Genomic DNA, 19,108 nt, shown 5'->3' with positions numbered 1-19,108 from the left:
ATGATATAACGTTCACTTACATTTATCTCACTGGATGCAGCCATAGTTTGGAGATGATTTCTCGCATTCTCCAGTTCAGATGAGTGTGCTACAGCGTAGTACACAACAGTAATGTACGCCTAATTTAGTACATCAGCGCTGTTTGATTTCCATGGCTACTTCCATATATATCTTCAAGCTGTTGTCAAATACTGATATACAGTTGGATGGTAGGATAAGTTGATTGTAAATACCATAGTGACATGCATGTTAAAGTCATATGTTATTGTCAACTTTTGCTAAGATCACTTTGTACAACATGCTGGAGACAGCCTCTTATTAGGAACTAACATACGTTCATTGCCTAGAAAAAATAGCCAAAAAAAAAAAAAAAAGCAATCTGAAAGAAACAATGTGAGGCACTTCTGGTGACATGAAGAAACAATGTGAGGCACTTCTGGTGACATAAAGAAACAATGTGAGGCACTTCTGGTGACATAAAGAAACAATGTGAGGCACTTCTGGTGACATAAAGAAACAATGTGAGGCACTTCTGGTTACATATGATGAGTATTAGGATATGCATGTGTGTACTTTTCTTTCAGTGGTCTATAGGTTTATAATGTCCTGTGTGTATATATATATATATATACACACACACAAGGTGGTGAAGCTTCCCCTGGGATGTGCCCGCCATCTATCACATCAAAAACATGAAACAGGGCTCAAAATAAAAACAATAGAGGTATATTCTGACAAAGAAGTGAACAGGAGAGTTAGTTACAGATAAAATATACAAAAGACAATGACCTGATGGAACAGAATAAAAGTGCATTTTTCATGTGAATACAAACTTTACATACACATCTATTCTACTTACTATATAAATTGTGATGTTTAATAACTTGTATAATTATAGTCATAAAAATGATGTACTATTCTCTTAGTTTGGTATTAAAATGCATGATTAATTTTTTTTTCCCCTGACATTTCTATTATTTTCCTACCATCCATTATAATAGCTTAATTTCTTTTAAAAAAGTTCCATATGCATTTCTGTTATTATTACATTCTAACGTGTTTGGAGTGGGACAGCTGTAAAATATTAGCTAATACTGCAGCAATATGACAAAATAACAATGATGAATGTCTTAACACATCTGAATGCAATGAACATTGCAAGCCTTCCGCAAAGGGAAGCAAAACTTTCATCTCATGGAACAGTAGTGCCTTCCATTCTTTTATTTATTCGACTGGCGTTTTACGCCGCACTCAAGAATATTTCACTTATACGAAGGCAGCCAGCATTATTTTGGGAGGAAACCAGGCAGAGCTCGGGCTGACAGACCTTCCCACATACAGTCGAAGAGGAAGCCAGCATAAACTGGACTTGAACTCAGTGATGGCCTTCCATTCTATTTCGATAAAAATTACAGGTAATTATGAATAACCATGGGTGATACTGTGTATGTTATTCTGGTTGGTTGAGGGCACGGCTATGACATCAGTTACAAGATTTGCTTCCCTTTGTACATAGTTATTAATCCCTGTTCTTGAGGTTAACTTGATTTGTAGCTTCTGGAATTGGAAGAAAGTCTTTTTTGCAAGCTCTTCCATAGCAGTTCAAATCCAGCAGACAGAAAGTAACTGCCTTCTGGAAGAGGAAGAAGGAAGGGGACAAATCCTACACGATTTACATACTGCCATAAGGACGGACAGTTCAGCAGTTTCTCTCCCAGGGTTCCCTGTACTCTAACTTCAGATGGTCGAACACCTCCTTCTCACTGGATGCTGGTATGGAAGTGTTCTGAAAATACAGTTGTGTACTCATAGCACAGGAGCTTATGCACATAGACATGAAGAACAAAACATTAAAAATGACCCAATTGAAACCTGGGCACTCACTGGCTTGCTGCAGTCAACAAAGTCATGGGTTCAAATCCAGTTATTGCTGATTCAAAGGCTCAATCCTTCAATTTTGGCCATTTACTTTTCTTGGTTCATTCATGAAATGATACACCAGTATGAACATTTTTTACTTCTTGTTTCAAACATATGACATGCAGTTTTTCAATACTTGACATTATTTCTAGGTATACATTTTGCTCAAAATGTCACTGTGAGTTGCAGCACCCATGAACTGAACAAAAGCAGTGCCCTCCATCTCTATCCTTAAAAGAGACTTACCCTTGCATGGTCAAATAATCCATGGCTTGTAAGTTTCATGTCTAACTTCTTTGCCGCATACAGACGTAGATCCCTGTTAAACTGTTTACTGCCCGTCCAGCCCACCAACGCATAAAAAAACTGACTATAAGGACAGATAATCAGGTCCACACGACGAGCCAACCAGTCTCGTTTCGAGTCTGCAAGTTCAAGAGAGGTTTGACCGTCGGGGTTAACTTTCTGACGTTTTGGCTTTGAGGCGTAGGTATCTATGTCCAGATTGCCACTTAGCGGCAGATCACCCTTGATCTCGCTGGTATCTCCTTTTGCCAATGACGTATCCACATAAGCATCGCCTGATAATGGCTGCAGTGTATTATGATTTTTAGATATTTTAATAATCCCCAGCCATTTTTCAAAGTGATCTAACTGGCCACGCGCACTGATTTTAAAATCTTTTTCCATAGCGGCGTCTGTATATGTAGAGCGTTCCAAATTTCCGCAGAGCACAACGTCTCGGCTCTCCAGTCGCTGCAGCAGATTTCCCAGAAGTCCCTGTTCTTCTCCTTCAACAGGGTGTGTTATCAGCAAATCAACATCATGGCCTTTTGGCTTACCCCTGAATATTAAAAATTGATTTACTGAGTTACCAAGCATATTACAAAAAAAATCTGTGGCCGTCTAGATCTATTTCCACCCCTCTTCCTAAATAATTCAGGGTGGCCGTCTAGATCTATTTCCACCCCTCTTCCTAAATAATTCAGCGTGGCCGTCTAGATCTATTTCCACCCCACTTTCTAAATAATTCAGGGTGGCCGTCTAGATCTATTTCCACCCCACTTTCTAAATAATTCAGGGTGGCCGTCTAGATCTATTTCCACCCCACTTTCTAAATAATTCAGCGTGGCCGTCTAGATCTATTTCCACCCCACTTTCTAAATAATTCAGGGTGGCCGTCTAGATCTATTTCCACCCCACTTTCTAAATAATTCAGGGTGGCCGTCTAGATCTATTTCCACCCCACTTTCTAAATAGTTCAGGGTGGCCGTCTAGATCTATTTCCACCCCACTTCCTAAATAATTCAGCGTGGCCGTCTAGATCTATTTCCACCCCTCTTCCTAAATAATTCAGGGTGGCCGTCTAGATCTATTTCCACCCCTCTTCCTAAATAATTCAGGGTGGCCGTCTAGATCTATTTCCACCCCACTTTCTAAATAATTCAGGTTATATCATTGGTTGCCTTTATTTTTAACCCCATGATAAAAATTTTTTTATCTCACATGATGGCAGACGGTTTTATAAGTGGAGGAAATATATCCACCTGTGACATACAGACTTGCATGCCATTTTTGTGAAAGACAAGTGATTGTCAGCAAAAATAAGACTATGCACATAGCCCTTGTAGCGCTGCTGATCCTGGCATATCAGCACCAAATCTATATGAACAGTGAGCGCAAAGGAATCAACAATCAACAAGTCTTAGGCTGGGAATGAACCTGCACCTTGTGTGGCTTTTTCTGTGAAGAACTCACCTTCTGAAGCCTCCGGTTAATTCCACAATAGCTCCTGGTAGCAGACTTTGTACCTCTCTGGTGACTAAACTAAGGATGAAATCAGCCTCAGTACGACTCACTTCTGTTGTCAGGTCTGTGTGGAATGCCAGTCCTGACACAATGTATATGATAGGACATTGGTTAAAATAAAAACAACACATGGTCGAAAGTGATTTCTTGTGTCATCTTAGTTCACCGAAGACGATATGTCTTCCAACAGTATGTCTCGCACGGGAGAATTTGCCACTAACTCTCCAAGGCTTGGTTGTTTACTCCAGCCATTTCAGTCTCGCTCCTCCTAAAACCAGTCCTCAGCACATAAGTGAAAAATTCTTGAAATGTGCCATCAAATAACAATCAAATATGTAAATGAAGCATGGAGGTAGAATAGTAGGGGGCACTACTCGGCCTAGTTACGGCTGACCGACCGACTGCATGCTGGTCTATTGAGTTATGGAAAGGCTTTATTCAGTCTTGTCCCGCTTTGATGTACGCCGTACTTTACCCATGATCAGCCAGACCCGCCCAGAAAAGGAGCTTTCACCAAAGAACACATAAATTGCCTCTGTGTAGCACTTTCCCCGGTACATACATCGTAACAAGCCGGTCACCAAGAATGGTTATAAATTGCTTATAAAATGATCTATGAGCATATGTTTAATGACAGCTGTACGAGACTAAGTTAGGTTGTTACACTGATCTGAAAAAGACCGTGCTGTAAAACGATTTTGCATAATTTGAAATACTTTCCAATCAATTGAGAAAAATAAAATTTTGTGTGAACAGAGTACTGATATACTTTCCAATCAGCTTTCATTAAAAAGATTACGCCAACCAAAATGAAAAAGTATATACATACCACATTATTTGGGAGTTGGAAGCATGAATTCCCAGGTTTTGGAAGTAATGTAAGAGCTACTTGTGCAATGTTGTCCTCTCTTGCATGCGCATAAGAGCTCCGGGATGGCCGGCATGAATACACAGAGCAATTAAGCCTATCGGCCTACACATGGTATAATGAGGAAACTCTTGTTATTTCCCAGGTTTAAACTTACATGTACTTGTTGATAATAAAGGAAATGGTTAAGCTATTGTGGCATGCTTGGTGGAGTGGTATATACACATAGACTTTCAGGCCTGTTGCTCAGTAGCTGGATGGGTGGGGCGAGTGACTAAGCCCCAATCAGAAATCTTAACCCAAACTAACCTCCAATCAGAAATCTTTCCCTAATCTACCCTTTAATCAGAAATCCTACCCCAAGCTACCCTCCAATCAGAAACCATTCCCGAACTACCCTATAATTAGAAATCTTACCCCAAACTACCCTCCAATCAGAAAAGTTGTGAATGTTTCTTCGAGCATCTTCCACACTTGTCCAGCCTTTCTCAATCCACCTTTTAGCCGTGGATGGTCCAATGCCAAATACAGATGTAAATTCCTGAACAAAAATATACATGAACACATAATACATCAAAGCACAATGAATGCATTTATACATTAATATAACAAATGTGTGTTCACTTTCCATTTAGAGTACACGTACTGAGAGACAATTTCTAAACCATTCTTGGAATAAAAAGACACTTTTTTTGTAATGACAAAAGTATATAGAGACATAAAAGTATTTCTGTATTGCTTATTTTTTCGTATTCACACATAAATATTCATAAAATTCAATTGTACACAACATAATACAGAGCCAGAAAATAGTTTAAGCGGTTATGGCTTGGCCAGGCTTGTTCTGGTACTACAATTTACACAATCAACATACTATTTCGTTTGTTCATCAATACATAAAACAATTTACTTACTTAATAATGTTTAATACCATACTCAAGAATCTTTGACTTTCACAAGGTACTGAACACAACTCCTCATAAGCCAAAGCCAAAACAGGAAGAGTTCGATTAGAATGAACCAGCTCATTTGTGAAAGGCTTAGTTGGAGGGAGCCAGAACCGGGTGTCTAAAATGCATGTCATGTCAAAGCATTGGCTCAAACAGGCCAACTGCTGAGCACTGACTGAGACTTGAAGGTACAGGTTGCCTATTCGCCTAGGCCCCTGCTGTACAGCAGGAAAAAAACAATCAAGCAAATAAATTAATTATTCACTTAATGGCTTTCAAGTTTGATGATGAATGAAATTGGAATCCAGGCCACAGTAAGTGGAGAGTAACAGTTCATACACACAATACAGGTAAAAATTGGAATCCAGGCCACAGTAAGTGGAGAGTAACAGTTCATACACACAATACAGGTAAAAATTGGAATCCAGGCCACAGTAAGTGGAGAGTAACAGTTCATACACACAATACAGGTAAAAATTGGAATCCAGGCCACAGTAAGTGGAGAGTAACAGTTCATACACACAATACAGGTAAAAATTGGAATCCAGGCCACAGTAAGTGGAGAGTAACAGTTCATACACACAATACAGGTAAAAATTGGAATCCAGGCCACAGTAAGTGGAGAGTAACAGTTCATACACACAATACAGGTAAAAATTGGAATCCAGGCCACAGTAAGTGGAGAGTAACAGTTCATACACACAATACAGGTAAAAATTGGAATCCAGGCCACAGTAAGTGGAGAGTAACAGTTCATACACACAATACAGGTAAAAATTGGAATCCAGGCCACAGTAAGTGGAGAGTAACAGTTCATACACACAATACAGGTAAAAATTGGAATCCAGGCCACAGTAAGTGGAGAGTAACAGTTCATACACACAATACAGGTAAAAATGTTCACCTTCATCAACTGAAACCAGTCATCTTCTCTGATCTTCTCGACTTCTTCTGACGCTCCCTCTTCTAAAATATCCTGCCAATAAATATGTATTTACCAAATTTCTTTAATACTGAAAGTGAACATAAAGTCAGCTGCCTAGGCTAAATTAATTAATAAATAAGCAATACTCTAGTCAACTTATTCATGCTGCCGCATAAGAAATGAAATATTTCAACAAACATTCATCAGAAATTAGTCTTACCAACATTTAGGTTCACATTTAGCTGCCTGAGCAAATACACTCACACACAGTACCTTGATAATTTTCTTGCTGTGTCCCCCCAAGTCCTTCAGGTCTATGATCTGGTTCATATTGGTCACCGTAAACGGCAGGCTTTTGAGAACACAGGAGGCACGGCGAAATGCGAGAGCTCGAGAGTAATCCTGCTCACTGTCTCGCAGCTCTGCGTGACACTGGACCACTTCCAAGGCTGTCTGGGTGAAGAGAAACGGCTCTGTTAACTGGAGTTTTTCACAGAAAAATTCTTAAAATATGTGACCCAGTCTCACAAAATGACAGCTTACGTGAAGTACTCAATAAGGTTAAATGAAAAGCCACAAATAATATAACCTTAATCATTTAGGAAGAAAGGAGGGCTTTTCTTCTGACGCACTATGTAACTCTTTATGTCGACTTTTAATCTGAAATTCTTACTAAGCCATGCGATACACGATGCTAGAGAAACCTGAGATACCTTTTCGCCTCACACATACCCCACACTCATATGGCTATAAGGCAAAACAGGGTTTGCAGGACATCAGCAGAAATAGCTGCATCCTCATCTTGTAGAAATAACTTATGCCTGATTGGCCAGAGTACTTAATGTGCACAATTTTGCTCACTGTGAACTGTGATATTTTGGTTATGCAACATCATAAAAATAAAAACGTATGCTTTTTAAACTTTAAATGGGATACTTTTTCAATGCATACGTGCAATTGTTCTGGTGTCTTTTCTTTTAATTGGAACTACAAGTACCATAATTTCATGATTAGATTGAAACATGGAAGTTTTCCTACTCCTACAATTCTGCTTTTCTTTATCCACAACAGAGCACAACATGAACAGTTTTTCTCTTACAATATAAACATGCTTGTTCAGGCTGCATAGCAGATGATGCAAATCCAGTGTCAGTCTGTATAAACTCAAACAGATGAGTATTTAAACTCGCCAACTTCTGCTGGATTAGTTGATGCTCTGGATAGGGGATTCCTTCAAGTTTTCCCCATGGCCTTCACCCATCCCCCTGACCAACACCATATATTATGTTAGTACATGAATTATATGCCTTAGTATATATATATATATATATAAATATATATATATATATATATGTATATATATATATCAAACAAATAAACACTAACTGTAAACCTAGAGTTGTGATGCTGTAAACAGGTCACCCTTTGACAGGCCCAGTCAGCTATGTGATCAGTTTTCACATAAGCAGTATTCTCCTCTGACTCTTCCTGCAAAACAAAGAATCACAAAGTTTATTTTGACAGTCAGGTTGATGTAGCATTCAACAGGATGTCAGGCAGATACAGTATATTTGCATACAGAACACAACTGGTTCACTTCACTGCAGCTCCAGTTGATAAGATAACCCTGAGTGTGAAGTAGAATTAAAATAAAATTCATCTTATAATTGATGAAACAAAGTCTTGAATTGGCCTGGGAAGGATTTTAATTTACAGCTTCACAATAATTACAGAGAATTATTACGAAAACGGTTCTCTTTGTTATCTAAATTTTTAAGTGATACTCTGGTGCACACCAAGACATGTTGAGAAAACGCTTCCATATACATGAAGAATACATATTTTTTGTTTTGAAAACTCATATGTGTTTTACTTATAATACGATTATCAAGCATGTTACAAATTGTGAACCAAGACCATTAGGACATGCACATTTATTTTAATGATTAGATAACAAAATTCATGAACCACAGTCAAAATTATTTTTTGTTTCCAAATAGGTAGTTCTTAAAGAGCCACCAACGTGACACAGACTAGATGTTCATTTGAAATTTAAAACACGACGACAAATTGAACAACTTTTACTTTCATGTCTTTCCATAGTCCCATATGCTTCAATACTGAAATAAAGGACAGACACCTGCGTTCAAGGGAAATAAATATCCTTGAAAAAGGAAGTAGCCCAAAACATGGAAAAGGCCTGGGCTTAACACAATGGCAGTCATTCATCCAAGTAGTGGCTAGTCATATTATGTTGCTGAGAGAGCTGTTGAGTTCGTATTCTAGACATCATGTCAATGTCACTTGTATACCATTTTTGCTGCTGTATCTGCCTGTAGCCTGTGCCTGTCCTTAATCTCCACTGGCTGTCCTGCTTTCATGGAGTCAGTGAACCAGGTCATTGTCAACATCTCACAGTTTTTACTCAAATCATCTTTTTCCAGCTTTAAACAGCGCAATAGCTGATCCTGAGTTTTAAACTCTGTCACAATGTGCGTCACTTCTGGCCTGCGCAGAAAAAATGACATGACAACAGGAAAGATACTACAAAATTTTAATTATCTTACCCAGAAAAAAAATTCTGGGTGAAATGTACATTGTGCAGCCATTAATTATGAAAACTGCTTCAAAGTTTTTTTTATGACAATATCTCAAATCAGAATTCTTGAAGCACTGCCATTCAACTTATAATATTTGACATTTCTGACTTTGATCTCATATACTATGTTCTTAACATATATTACCCTTACCGATCCCAATAATAAACTTGCAATTTCGTGGTCATAATTACGGCGTATCAGTCATGTAAGGCAAAATCACACATTACAGCAAGATTTGCAGGTTACTGTCAGTCCAATCATTTTGAAGGAAATTCACATGGAGAATTCACTCTTAGCATCACATGAAATGTATCCCACAATTACGGTGAGAACTTCAAAACTACTTCATAGCCATTTTGAAAGCCAAGTGACCTACTTTCTGCCGACAACCTGAAAACTCTGATACTTTCAATCTTATCTGCCAATAAGGACCTAATCTTCAAAGTCAATCCAGCTTAATAAAGAGACATAAAAAAGAACTTCTGCAAGCGAGATCAGGTGCCACGATCAATGAAGTGTTGACTGAGTTCATTGAGTCAGCATTTAGAATTCTTTGAGAGATACTTCTGAGAGCTACCTGTCAGGATTAATGTCCTTAGAACGTTAAAACTGGTGGATATTTCCACTATGCAGTTTTCTTAGTTCGCTTTTCTGTTATGGAGTTGTAATGTTTAGGTTGCTGTTTTGGTCACGTGGTAGAGGACATGGCGTCAGGTCATTGAACAGCAATCGGCGACTTTTCACACTGAACATCTGCGTGGAGCCTTAACTTTACAATTTCCCCAAAAAGTACATAACTACGAAAACTGGCTCTACAGTAATGAATATGTACCGAAAAACACAACCTCTTAAGCGCAGAAAATTTAAACTTTTCAGTCTTAATACCTGTATGTATCAGCAAGTTTTAATTTTCTTTTCAATGCTGCGTTCCTTAGGTCTTGATATCGCCTCTTTTGAATTCTTTGAGGAACAATGTACAGAAGGGGCGAAGTGTTTCCTATGCCATCTTTCGTGTCGGAAATTTTGACGTTTCCCGCCATGTTTATCATTACAAATTTCAATACATTCAAAGATCCAGTTGGAGTTAGTTAGTTTGACCTACTTTTCGCGTTCGTCAGTATTCGGCATACGGGGAGAACTGTTACTGTCTGCATACAATATAGTGTAGTGGATCCCTGAAAATGACTGTAGGTTCATAAATTGAAAATTCTACAATGATGAAAGTTAATGATACCGCAAGTTTCACTTCAATATATAGTAATTATAGCCCATTTTTGACCAAAAAGCTGTGCTAATGAAGATGGAGGAATAAATAGAAAGGCTTTTTGGAGGGGGAACATTAAACTTTTCACAATTAATGGATTCACCTGCATGGGAGAACAGATTACGCAGCGTAATTTAGAAGAAAGCTATGAATGCTAAACTCACTTTTAACAGTGAGCTCTTGCTCCTTGAATTCACTGATCCTTTACAACAGTTAATCCAGCTTATTTCTTTTAGACATTTATGCAATTCAACGCATTTACCCTTTTTAAAATGATTATAATTAAATACCTTTTCTTATATATACAACTAACATCTGTATTCTGGTAGACAAAAACATTACTTAACATTTCTGGTCCATTTTCTGTCAAAAATCTTAAATGCAGGTACTCCTCTCAAATTAAGTTAATTTAAGCTAATTTTAATGTTAAGAAACTTTTAGTTTCCAGCTGTGTTCCATTTGAGTTCATAAGTTAGACTGCATGGTTAACTTCTGCTTGTTCGTTCTGAAGTTAGTGGCATTTGACACATCATCCCATTCTTTCAGCTGGGTAAACATTTCAGGTCTGCCAGTCAAGTCAATCAAGCCACCTATAGTTCAAACTCTATCATCTACTTGTACTTAGATTCCATTAGAGTTGTAGAATTTGAGATCGCCATTAATGTATTACCCATTTTCATGATCTGACAGGTTTTATTCCCGTGGATCTGTTGTAGAGAGAGGTGGCTACGAATAAGACGCTACTCCGTGGAGAGAAACAAAACACGAGACCGCACGGTGACGGGTTTAAACACAGATTTCGCGCTATTGATCTTGTTTGTGTGTTAGCGAGTCAGACGCTGGATATATCTTACCATCTTTTCCAACAAAAAGTATTTCCTCGACAACGAACAGGTCTGATACTTACCTAAAACAACAGAAGAAAATGGTAAACTTATTTTTAGTTCTTGTGACAGTTTCTTTTCAACTGTCGTCGTTATTTTTTAGAAATAATTAAAAAGTTTCTTTACTGCGAATTTTGAAATCGTGGGGTCATCCCGAACTGCGCTACAGAAAGCTTCTTTTCTGACAAGGACTAGGGCATAAAACAAATTAAAACCATGGTACCACAAAGGCTTCAAAATTTAAAGATTCCGGCCATATTTTTTTTATAACTTTGGGACGATTCACTTGAACATTTGACGGCATAAATGTTTAACAAACGTAACAGTAACAACTAACGTCACACAACGTTAGTCTACACAACTCACTCAACTGCAACTTGAAGTTTGTGCAGAAAATCGGATTTCAAATATTTACTCGTATCCATTTACATATTATTATCCATACCTCCTCCGAGTAACAGTGCTTTCATTATCTTTTTTAATACAAGTTTACCCTGGAAAAGTAGCTATCTACCAGCCAGAGAAAAAAATGAAGTAAACTAGGGACATGTAGGAATTAAGATAGCCATTTAATTTTTTGTTTTCAGCAAAATTCCAAAATATGCTGTTATATATAAGACCCTACTAGTGTTTTAAATTGTTTTATGCCAACTATTCACTGTTTTTGTTTCAATGGATTGTATAAATTGTCTTTCTTATTTATCTCCAGTCACAAATTCACAAATGCTGATTAAATGAGACCTAACTTTTATTTTCAATAGGTAATCGTTATCTTTATTGATGGTTTATATAGTTGAAAATAGACAGAGAAACAGACACATACAACTAAGAATGGCTAACAACAACAGAGGTCAGCAACAAGAGAGTTACTTGGTTGCTGTTTTCAACAGCCTTATTAACACTTTAGAGCGTAACAACCAACTGATCAAGGCCAGTTTGGACACAATCAAGTCCTTGAACCAGGGAGCTGAAGGTAGAAAGGGGAAGAGTGATGGAAGTGGCAGTGGTGGTAACAGTGCTCGAGTGACTGAGCCTGTATCAAAATCTGATGATATTGAAGCTACAAGAGCAGACAAGGTACATGCATGACATACTGTGGTTAAATACCCAGAAAGATAACTTATTGTTATAATGCATGTACACGGTGTCAATATGATTTTGTTAAGTGCATTGTTAGTCATGTTTGTGACTGTGTTAACTTAAATACGAATTTACTTGGCCTAAGACAGAATTTGTGCATATCTACACATCAGAAAGTCAGTGCAGATATGCAGAAAGTTTGTAAGTAATTTGCCGAATCTTGTTGGTTTTTTACAGGAACTCTGGTTTCCTTCGCCCAAAAAAAAAAACTGACCTGCATGGTATGGTATATGTTGGACATTTTTCATTGTGCATTAAATAACTATCAGATAAACAGAGATAAGACTTTACAGCCTACTACTGTTGATGGCATTACAGTTGAATGATTTAACATAAATTCTGCACTTTTTGTCACTGCTTTATTATTATTATTATTATTAATATATTTAATTAGGTAAGGGTTGAGGTTCGTGCAAGTTTTGTGAAAATTTATGACATCAACACAGTCGGTCAGGATTTTACAGCTGAAGTGGTAGTACATGCAAAGTGGGAGGAACCTGCATTAAAGGGATCATCAAAAGAGGTAACAAAATGTTCTTACTGACAAAATGACTCTGAGGAAAAAGGTCATGGTTATGAGGAATGTAAAGGACTAGACAAACTGAAATAAAGAGAAAAAAATTAAAAATTATCTGAACTGAATACTAGTAAAAAAGAAGTACCCTAATTCTTTTTTTTTTTTTTCATCTGCCTCTACAACCAATATTTTTTAATATTCCGGAAGAACTATGGAGTGTAGAGCAATAATTTGCACAGTTTTATAAAGCTTGTATCTTTAATTTTAGCATCATTTTTATAATAATTGTATACATAACTTCCATTGAAAACAAGCGCTTTAGTGGTTTAGAGTTTATTAATCATATGATGCCATCATTTCATCTTCCAGTGTCATTTTTATTAAACATGTTGTGTTTAGTATTTGATAGTTTGTATTTGTATAATAAATTTCTGTATTTGAAACATCTGTTGAAATAAGTTGCTCTTTCTTTTGTGAAGGATGTAGATAACTTTGGTTGCATAGGGTACTGGAGACCCAAAATGAATGTGCTGAACATGTCACAAGACCTGGAGATGGTGAAGCATGCGTTCTGCCTCAGGTTTAATGTGACTGGTTATAACAACCCTATCATTATGATGATGTGGAGGTTTAAAGGAACTTTCAGAGAAAGTCTGGAATTGGAGCATTTTCCACTTGATGTTCAAGTAAGTTAGGCAGTTATTAAAAATTTGTTTGTTGGGCACAACCCAACACACCATCCCTAAAAGGGCCCTACTAGGAAGTTTTTATTGAGTTTTGTTTTTTGTATTTCTCTCAATTTCTTTAAAATCAATATCTTTTTAATTAGACTTAATTGAAAAAAAGAATTACACTATTTTTTCTGATAAGGTTGGACTATATGCCCAACAATGATTTTTTTAAGGATTGCCTTATTAATTAAGGTATTTCAACTGAACATTGAGTGAAATACATTGAAAAATGTCACCAATTGTCCATAACTTGCACAATTCAGGTTTTGCAATGATCAAAGTATAGAACCCAAGTAAACATGTATTATGAATATGGAAGTCTGGTTTATAAAATACAATATTCATTTGGCTAAAATGTCAGTTGTTTTTGTAACAGTAAACCATCCCTTGACCCATAAGTTTGCAGAATTTAGCTCTAAATGGCAGTGTTTTTACTAAACAACTTATGAATAAACTTTGTCAGTGTGGCCACGTGTGTACATGTAACTTAAAGTACATGAGTTGGGGAAGAATGGAAGCAAGAATATTTTTTTAAAAATATGGGTTGTTAGCATGCCAACCTGGTACAATGACTCAGGAGCTTCTTATGCTGGCTCCATCTTCGGCTGTATGTGGGAAGATCTGCTAGGAACCTGTGGATGCCAGGTCATGGGTTTCCCCTGGGCTCTACCCCTTTTCCTCCCACCCATAATGCTGGCTGAATAGCAACCAATACCATTCAAAAAAAATTCTGAACACATTTTAATTGTAATATTTTCAGGATTTAACTTTACAAGTAACGTCGGACAGGACAAGCGAGGAGATAGAACTAGTTGAGGATGAATATGCCCTGAGCACGGTGAACACCAAAGCTTTCATGGATGCCCAGGAATGGGCCATTTACCAACACGTGGAGGCATTCCGAGAAGAGACCCCTCAAGAATATGTGGGCTCAGTCACTCACCCTGTGCTCATGGTCCAGTGCAGAGTCGCCAGGAGGGTGGGATTCTTTGGATGGAATATTGTGTTTATTGTAGTAAGCTGATGTGGGCCTTGTTGTCATATTATAGACTTATGTTGTGAGAAATTATTGCTGTCAATATATAGGGCTGGCTCTATATTTCTTGTAAATAGTTGAAAGAGTACAATTTTTTTGCATCACTGGTCCATCACTTTAAAACCATATAAAACATGGTAGCTGGTATATCTTGTAATGCCTTGATGTTGATGTACAGTACTGCTCAATCTGGGATTTATAGATTTGATTGGGGCCATGCTGGATAGGTTATGAAGCAGTTAATAATCAAACTAGGCCAAGTGTAAAATGTTATAGATGTACATCCTTTTGTGGTGCTTAGAAAAAAGTACATCACTGTATATTTTTTTCCTTAGAAGCAAGTACTTTTGATCTGTGTGTGCAGGGTCAATTTGAGCAACCTCAGGGTCAAATATGAAAACCAGCCCAATCAAATTGTTACTCATTGGTACTTAGTTGGCATGAAATAACTGCTCCAAACATTTTACGATTTTGTGTGCAGGTTAAGTTTGTGTAACCTTAGAAGAAGTTTGAAAACTAGCTGGATCAGTAAATAAGTTTTGCCCAGTAAATGATTTCCTTGATTCATTCTTGACCTATGACCTGGTGAATAAGTTTTGCATATTGAGCAAATGGGGTATTAATTCTCTGAATATACTTGTTTCCCTACAGATGCTGATCATGATCTTACCCTTCACCAGCGTGACCTTGAGCCCTGCAGGCAGTGACAGACTTGTGGTTACCATCACACTACTCCTCACAGCTATTGCCTTCAAACTTGTGGTCCAGCAAATCTTACCTACCATCTCATACCTGACATACTTGGTAGGTATTCACAGAGTGTTTCACAGCAGGCTTCATTAACAGTAATAGTTACATGCACTACCATGTATGTACAAAAATCTCCAGTACAGCATCTTTAAGTTACATTTTGTTTCAGTACACCTTGCTCTCACACAGTGGCTTTCAGACTAACAGCGGGATGAACAATGTCAATTAAATCACATGTGCATTAGGTACGTGTACATGTACATCTTTGACATCACCCCATCCCCTTTTGCAATGAAATTAAGATAAGAAACAGGGACGGAATATGAAAGAAAGTATGTAAATCAGATTCCCTGATTCTGCATTCGTTGTTAAATTTGTATGCAATGTGAAGGATGTCGGTAATAGAAACTGCACCACTACTAAAGCTGCTTACATGAACTCATTCAGCCCTTAATGATGGATTATTGTTTCAGGACATCTATATTCTGGCAGCTTTAATATTTTTGAGCTTGCATGCTGCCCAGAACTCCTTCATGAACTACATGGTGAGTGTTCTAACAGACCCAGCAGAAAAAGTGATGTGGGACAACTACACTATCATAGGCCTGGCAGGATCCACTGCTCTTTTCCACCTCATCTTCTTCTCATATGTTCTGACACATGTAAGTTAAAATTTTATCCAGGATTGTTCATTAGCCCCAGACCCATCTTGATCTTTCTAGCAGTTTTAATTAGGGCTCAGTCTTACCCTGTATCTTCAACAAAGTCAGCATATTGACATATCAGTATATATTATATATAATTTATATAATATATATACATTGACAGTGTGTTATTTGAGCAGGCTATTTTATGATCTCTGTGAAGACACCCAAGTGCCCATAACTAATCTTCAAATGTTATCAGATATGTCTGTAATTTTCATCTCAAGTGATACATCAGTGGTACAGTTTTTGGAGGATTGAGAAAAAATCTATTTATCCAAAAAAAAAAACCCCCAAAAAAGAGAAGGTGTCTTTGGATAACAAGAACTCATTGTAATAGTTTCAACTATATTATGCTGTCACCTAAATTTAGTTTACTATGGCTTTATATAAGGCAGGCAGGCGACTGGTTACGCACGGAAAATTTTGAATTTGCAGGCAGATATCACATACTGGATAAAGTAGGTAGTTGACAGTTGCAAGTAACATTAGAGTAACTACTCTAAGCTCAGCTGTCAGTTATATTAACTGTACTTCCTTTCAAGCTAATAAATGGTTTTGGTTTCAGACTTCCACTAGAAGGCGTCTCATGAAAAGAAAAGACAGGAGATATAAGGTAATGTTAACTTGTTATTTAAACGCTGTTGACTCTTTTAAACATGTAAAAACAAGATTTATTATTCCCTCTTTACCCCTAGTTCAAATTCTTTCAAGACATTTTATGCAGCTGCTGCCAGCAGTCAACAGTTTTTGAGCACGAATAACTATAGATTTGAAACTTTTAACATTATTTCTTGTTTTCTCCTCTGTTAGCTAAAATTGTACAAACACATGTAGAGAACATTACTAGTGGTCCATGAACAGGAAATGTATACTTTCACATCGGCATATCTTACAGTTGATATTAATTTTACGGAATCATTTGATATGACAGAAACAAACACTGCAGTATTATTTTTATGAGCAGTATTTTGTGAATATGTTCATAGGACTGTACAGGACTATAGCTGCATGAACGTTTTTTTATCCTTCATTATACAAGGGATAATTTTTCTACAACTGTAGATGTTGAATACCCTATTTCTTCTAAAATTTGAGACACCTGGTCTGCTCATTTTAGCCAACATATATGTAATTCTAGCAGGAATATTGAGTTTCTTTTTTTTTCTCACATGGTTAGACCGTCTAATGAACATCATACTCAATTCTTTACTTTTCCAAAGGGCTGGTAAAGAAATGTAATAGTCTACTTTCAACTCTACTAATATCTGTCCCAAATTTTAGAAGAATTAGGGTAAATGTATACATATATAAGGTATGGCAAAAGTTTTATTTTATATGGATATACAAGAAAGTTATTACAAGAGGTACTGACAAAATACACAAACTGACAACTGAGTCTTGTGGGTCCATTCTGTTGTTTTATTATTTCAGGCCAAAATGAAATTCCTGGAGAAATATGGGCGCCTGCCAAAGCCAACTGAGATTGTTACTCCAAAGCATTCTGATGAAATCAATATTTAATTCAAGTGGATAAATCAAGAACTACAAGACTTTTGAGAGTGAATTTGTCTGGGATAGAAATGGCAACACATTCATTCCCACTGCATCATTAGGGTAGACAAAAACTCATTACTGAAATGTTCTGTACATACTGAGATTTTGTTTTCTTGACGTCATTGTACTTACATGTACAGAATTATCCAATGCCCAATGACTGTGATACTTTGTAATGTCATTGTATGCACTTTTCTTACGAAAACAACATTGTTTTGTTACCTGGAAGGTTCCAAGAACTTACTTTTTAGTGCTGTATTTCACCTAAAGTTCATTTTTTTTTAAGTTACACGTTTTGCTGGATTCTGATTGATTTATCAACCTTAAAGGGTCAAGATTTTGGGAGTTTTTTGTCAAGTTTTATGAATTTCTTATTAGAAAAACTTGCACTAGCATCAGAACTATCATTTTAAGCATTTACATTCTTGTGAAAGTGCATTCTTTACACACCGAACTTTAGGTGAAAACTCTTCAGTGGTCCTACAAGGTGGATGAATCAACCAGAATCATTCAAAATGTGTCACATGAAAAATGCTAAAAAGTGAAATATACACCAGGCCTCTGTCACTCACTGAAGCTCTCTTCACCTGTTACCAGCTCTTCAGTTTGGTCCATCAGCACGTACATGCATATAGACTAAGAGACCAAACAGGAGTATGGGTAGATGAAAGCTCATATGCTTTCATTGTATACATTTCCATGTATCTGCTTCTTGTAATAGCATTACTTGTATTCAAGGTTAACTACTGCTGAGAAATCAGGCTCTTGTAATCCTGACTCGAGAATTCCTGATTTAAGGGTCTTGCCTCACGACCATTCACAGTTACCAACCGTGACTTCCTCCTTGGTGTTTAATAGCATCGAGCAAACAGCCAAGCTGTTATATGTATATTTATATGTATATATGGGATCACAATCTACAACTGACTGTGATAACTCACTACTCCAGATAAAAGTTTTCAGGATTTATTGTGATTTTAGGATTTTTTTTCTTCACTAGAGAAGTCTGATGCCTTGGAAATTTATAGAAACCTTACCAAATTTTGCCAATGATTTGGCCATATTTTAACATTTTGTTGCTTTCACCTTCAATACATTACTTCTTATTTATTTATTGGTGTTTTAAAGCCATACTCAGAAATTTTCCACTTCTTGGATTACAGGCAGACTTATCGCTTGAGGAAACCAAAGTGCCTAGACTAAAACCACCATGCTTAACAGGGTACCTGTAGAATCTTCCAAATTAAAGTCGAAGCTGAAACAGCAAAACTTGGCTCATACAAGACTGTTAGTACTGTGCAGTCTTCATATGAGTATATTTCTCGGATATTGCGTTACTCATACACCAGTTTCCATTAAAAGCATTCTTTAACCAGTAAGTCAAATGCCTTTCCACACAAGGTTTTTCATTTTTAAGGACTACTCCAAGCAAACAAACAAATTTGGTTCATGA

At 37.0% G+C, this 19,108-nt stretch overlaps 2 protein-coding genes across 2 annotated transcripts; one reads left to right on the top strand and one right to left on the bottom strand.

The window, feature by feature from the left end:
• Positions 1-730: 730 nt before the first annotated feature.
• On the bottom strand, positions 731-10,112 carry LOC135467041 (DNA nucleotidylexotransferase-like). The gene is made up of 9 exons (XM_064744802.1): positions 9,958-10,112; positions 8,785-8,980; positions 7,859-7,960; positions 6,746-6,925; positions 6,452-6,523; positions 5,015-5,138; positions 3,679-3,811; positions 2,167-2,764; positions 731-1,786 (listed from the first exon to the last, which is right to left on the bottom strand). Exons 1-9 carry the CDS (start codon positions 10,110-10,112, stop codon positions 1,700-1,702), a joined length of 1,647 nt encoding a protein of 548 aa, XP_064600872.1. The 3' UTR covers positions 731-1,699.
• Positions 10,113-11,127: 1,015 nt separating this feature from the next.
• LOC135469399 (gamma-aminobutyric acid receptor subunit beta-like) lies at positions 11,128-18,600 on the top strand. The gene is made up of 9 exons (XM_064748035.1): positions 11,128-11,264; positions 12,014-12,297; positions 12,755-12,883; positions 13,357-13,563; positions 14,369-14,623; positions 15,296-15,448; positions 15,868-16,056; positions 16,667-16,714; positions 17,533-18,600. The coding sequence occupies exons 2-9, from the start codon at positions 12,052-12,054 to the stop codon at positions 17,620-17,622; spliced, it is 1,317 nt and encodes a 438-aa protein (XP_064604105.1). The 5' UTR covers positions 11,128-11,264; positions 12,014-12,051; the 3' UTR covers positions 17,623-18,600.
• Positions 18,601-19,108: the final 508 nt, after the last annotated feature.

This window comes from Liolophura sinensis, chromosome 6 (assembly GCF_032854445.1).
Source record: "Liolophura sinensis isolate JHLJ2023 chromosome 6, CUHK_Ljap_v2, whole genome shotgun sequence".
Taxonomy (NCBI): Eukaryota; Metazoa; Mollusca; class Polyplacophora; order Chitonida; family Chitonidae; genus Liolophura; species Liolophura sinensis.
Note: the sequence above shows the minus strand (reverse complement) of the source record. Positions and strands in the feature narration are given on the sequence as shown.

What these genes read in the sequence shown, in the direction of transcription:
- LOC135467041 (XM_064744802.1), bottom strand. Translation starts at nt 10,112, where the DNA reads ATGGCGGGAAACGTCAAAATTTCCGACACGAAAGATGGCATAGGAAAC. An exon ending in ACTGGTTTCAGTTGATGAAG is followed by an intron (nt 5,139 to 6,451) that starts GTGAACATTTTT and finishes ATTTTTGTTCAG; the next exon opens with GAATTTACATCTGTATTTGG. An exon ending in GATTATTTGACCATGCAAGG is followed by an intron (nt 1,787 to 2,166) that starts GTAAGTCTCTTT and finishes CTGTATTTTCAG; the next exon opens with AACACTTCCATACCAGCATC.
- LOC135469399 (XM_064748035.1), top strand. Translation starts at nt 12,052, where the DNA reads ATGGCTAACAACAACAGAGGTCAGCAACAAGAGAGTTACTTGGTTGCT. An exon ending in ATTTTCCACTTGATGTTCAA is followed by an intron (nt 13,564 to 14,368) that starts GTAAGTTAGGCA and finishes TAATATTTTCAG; the next exon opens with GATTTAACTTTACAAGTAAC. An exon ending in GGAATATTGTGTTTATTGTA is followed by an intron (nt 14,624 to 15,295) that starts GTAAGCTGATGT and finishes GTTTCCCTACAG; the next exon opens with ATGCTGATCATGATCTTACC.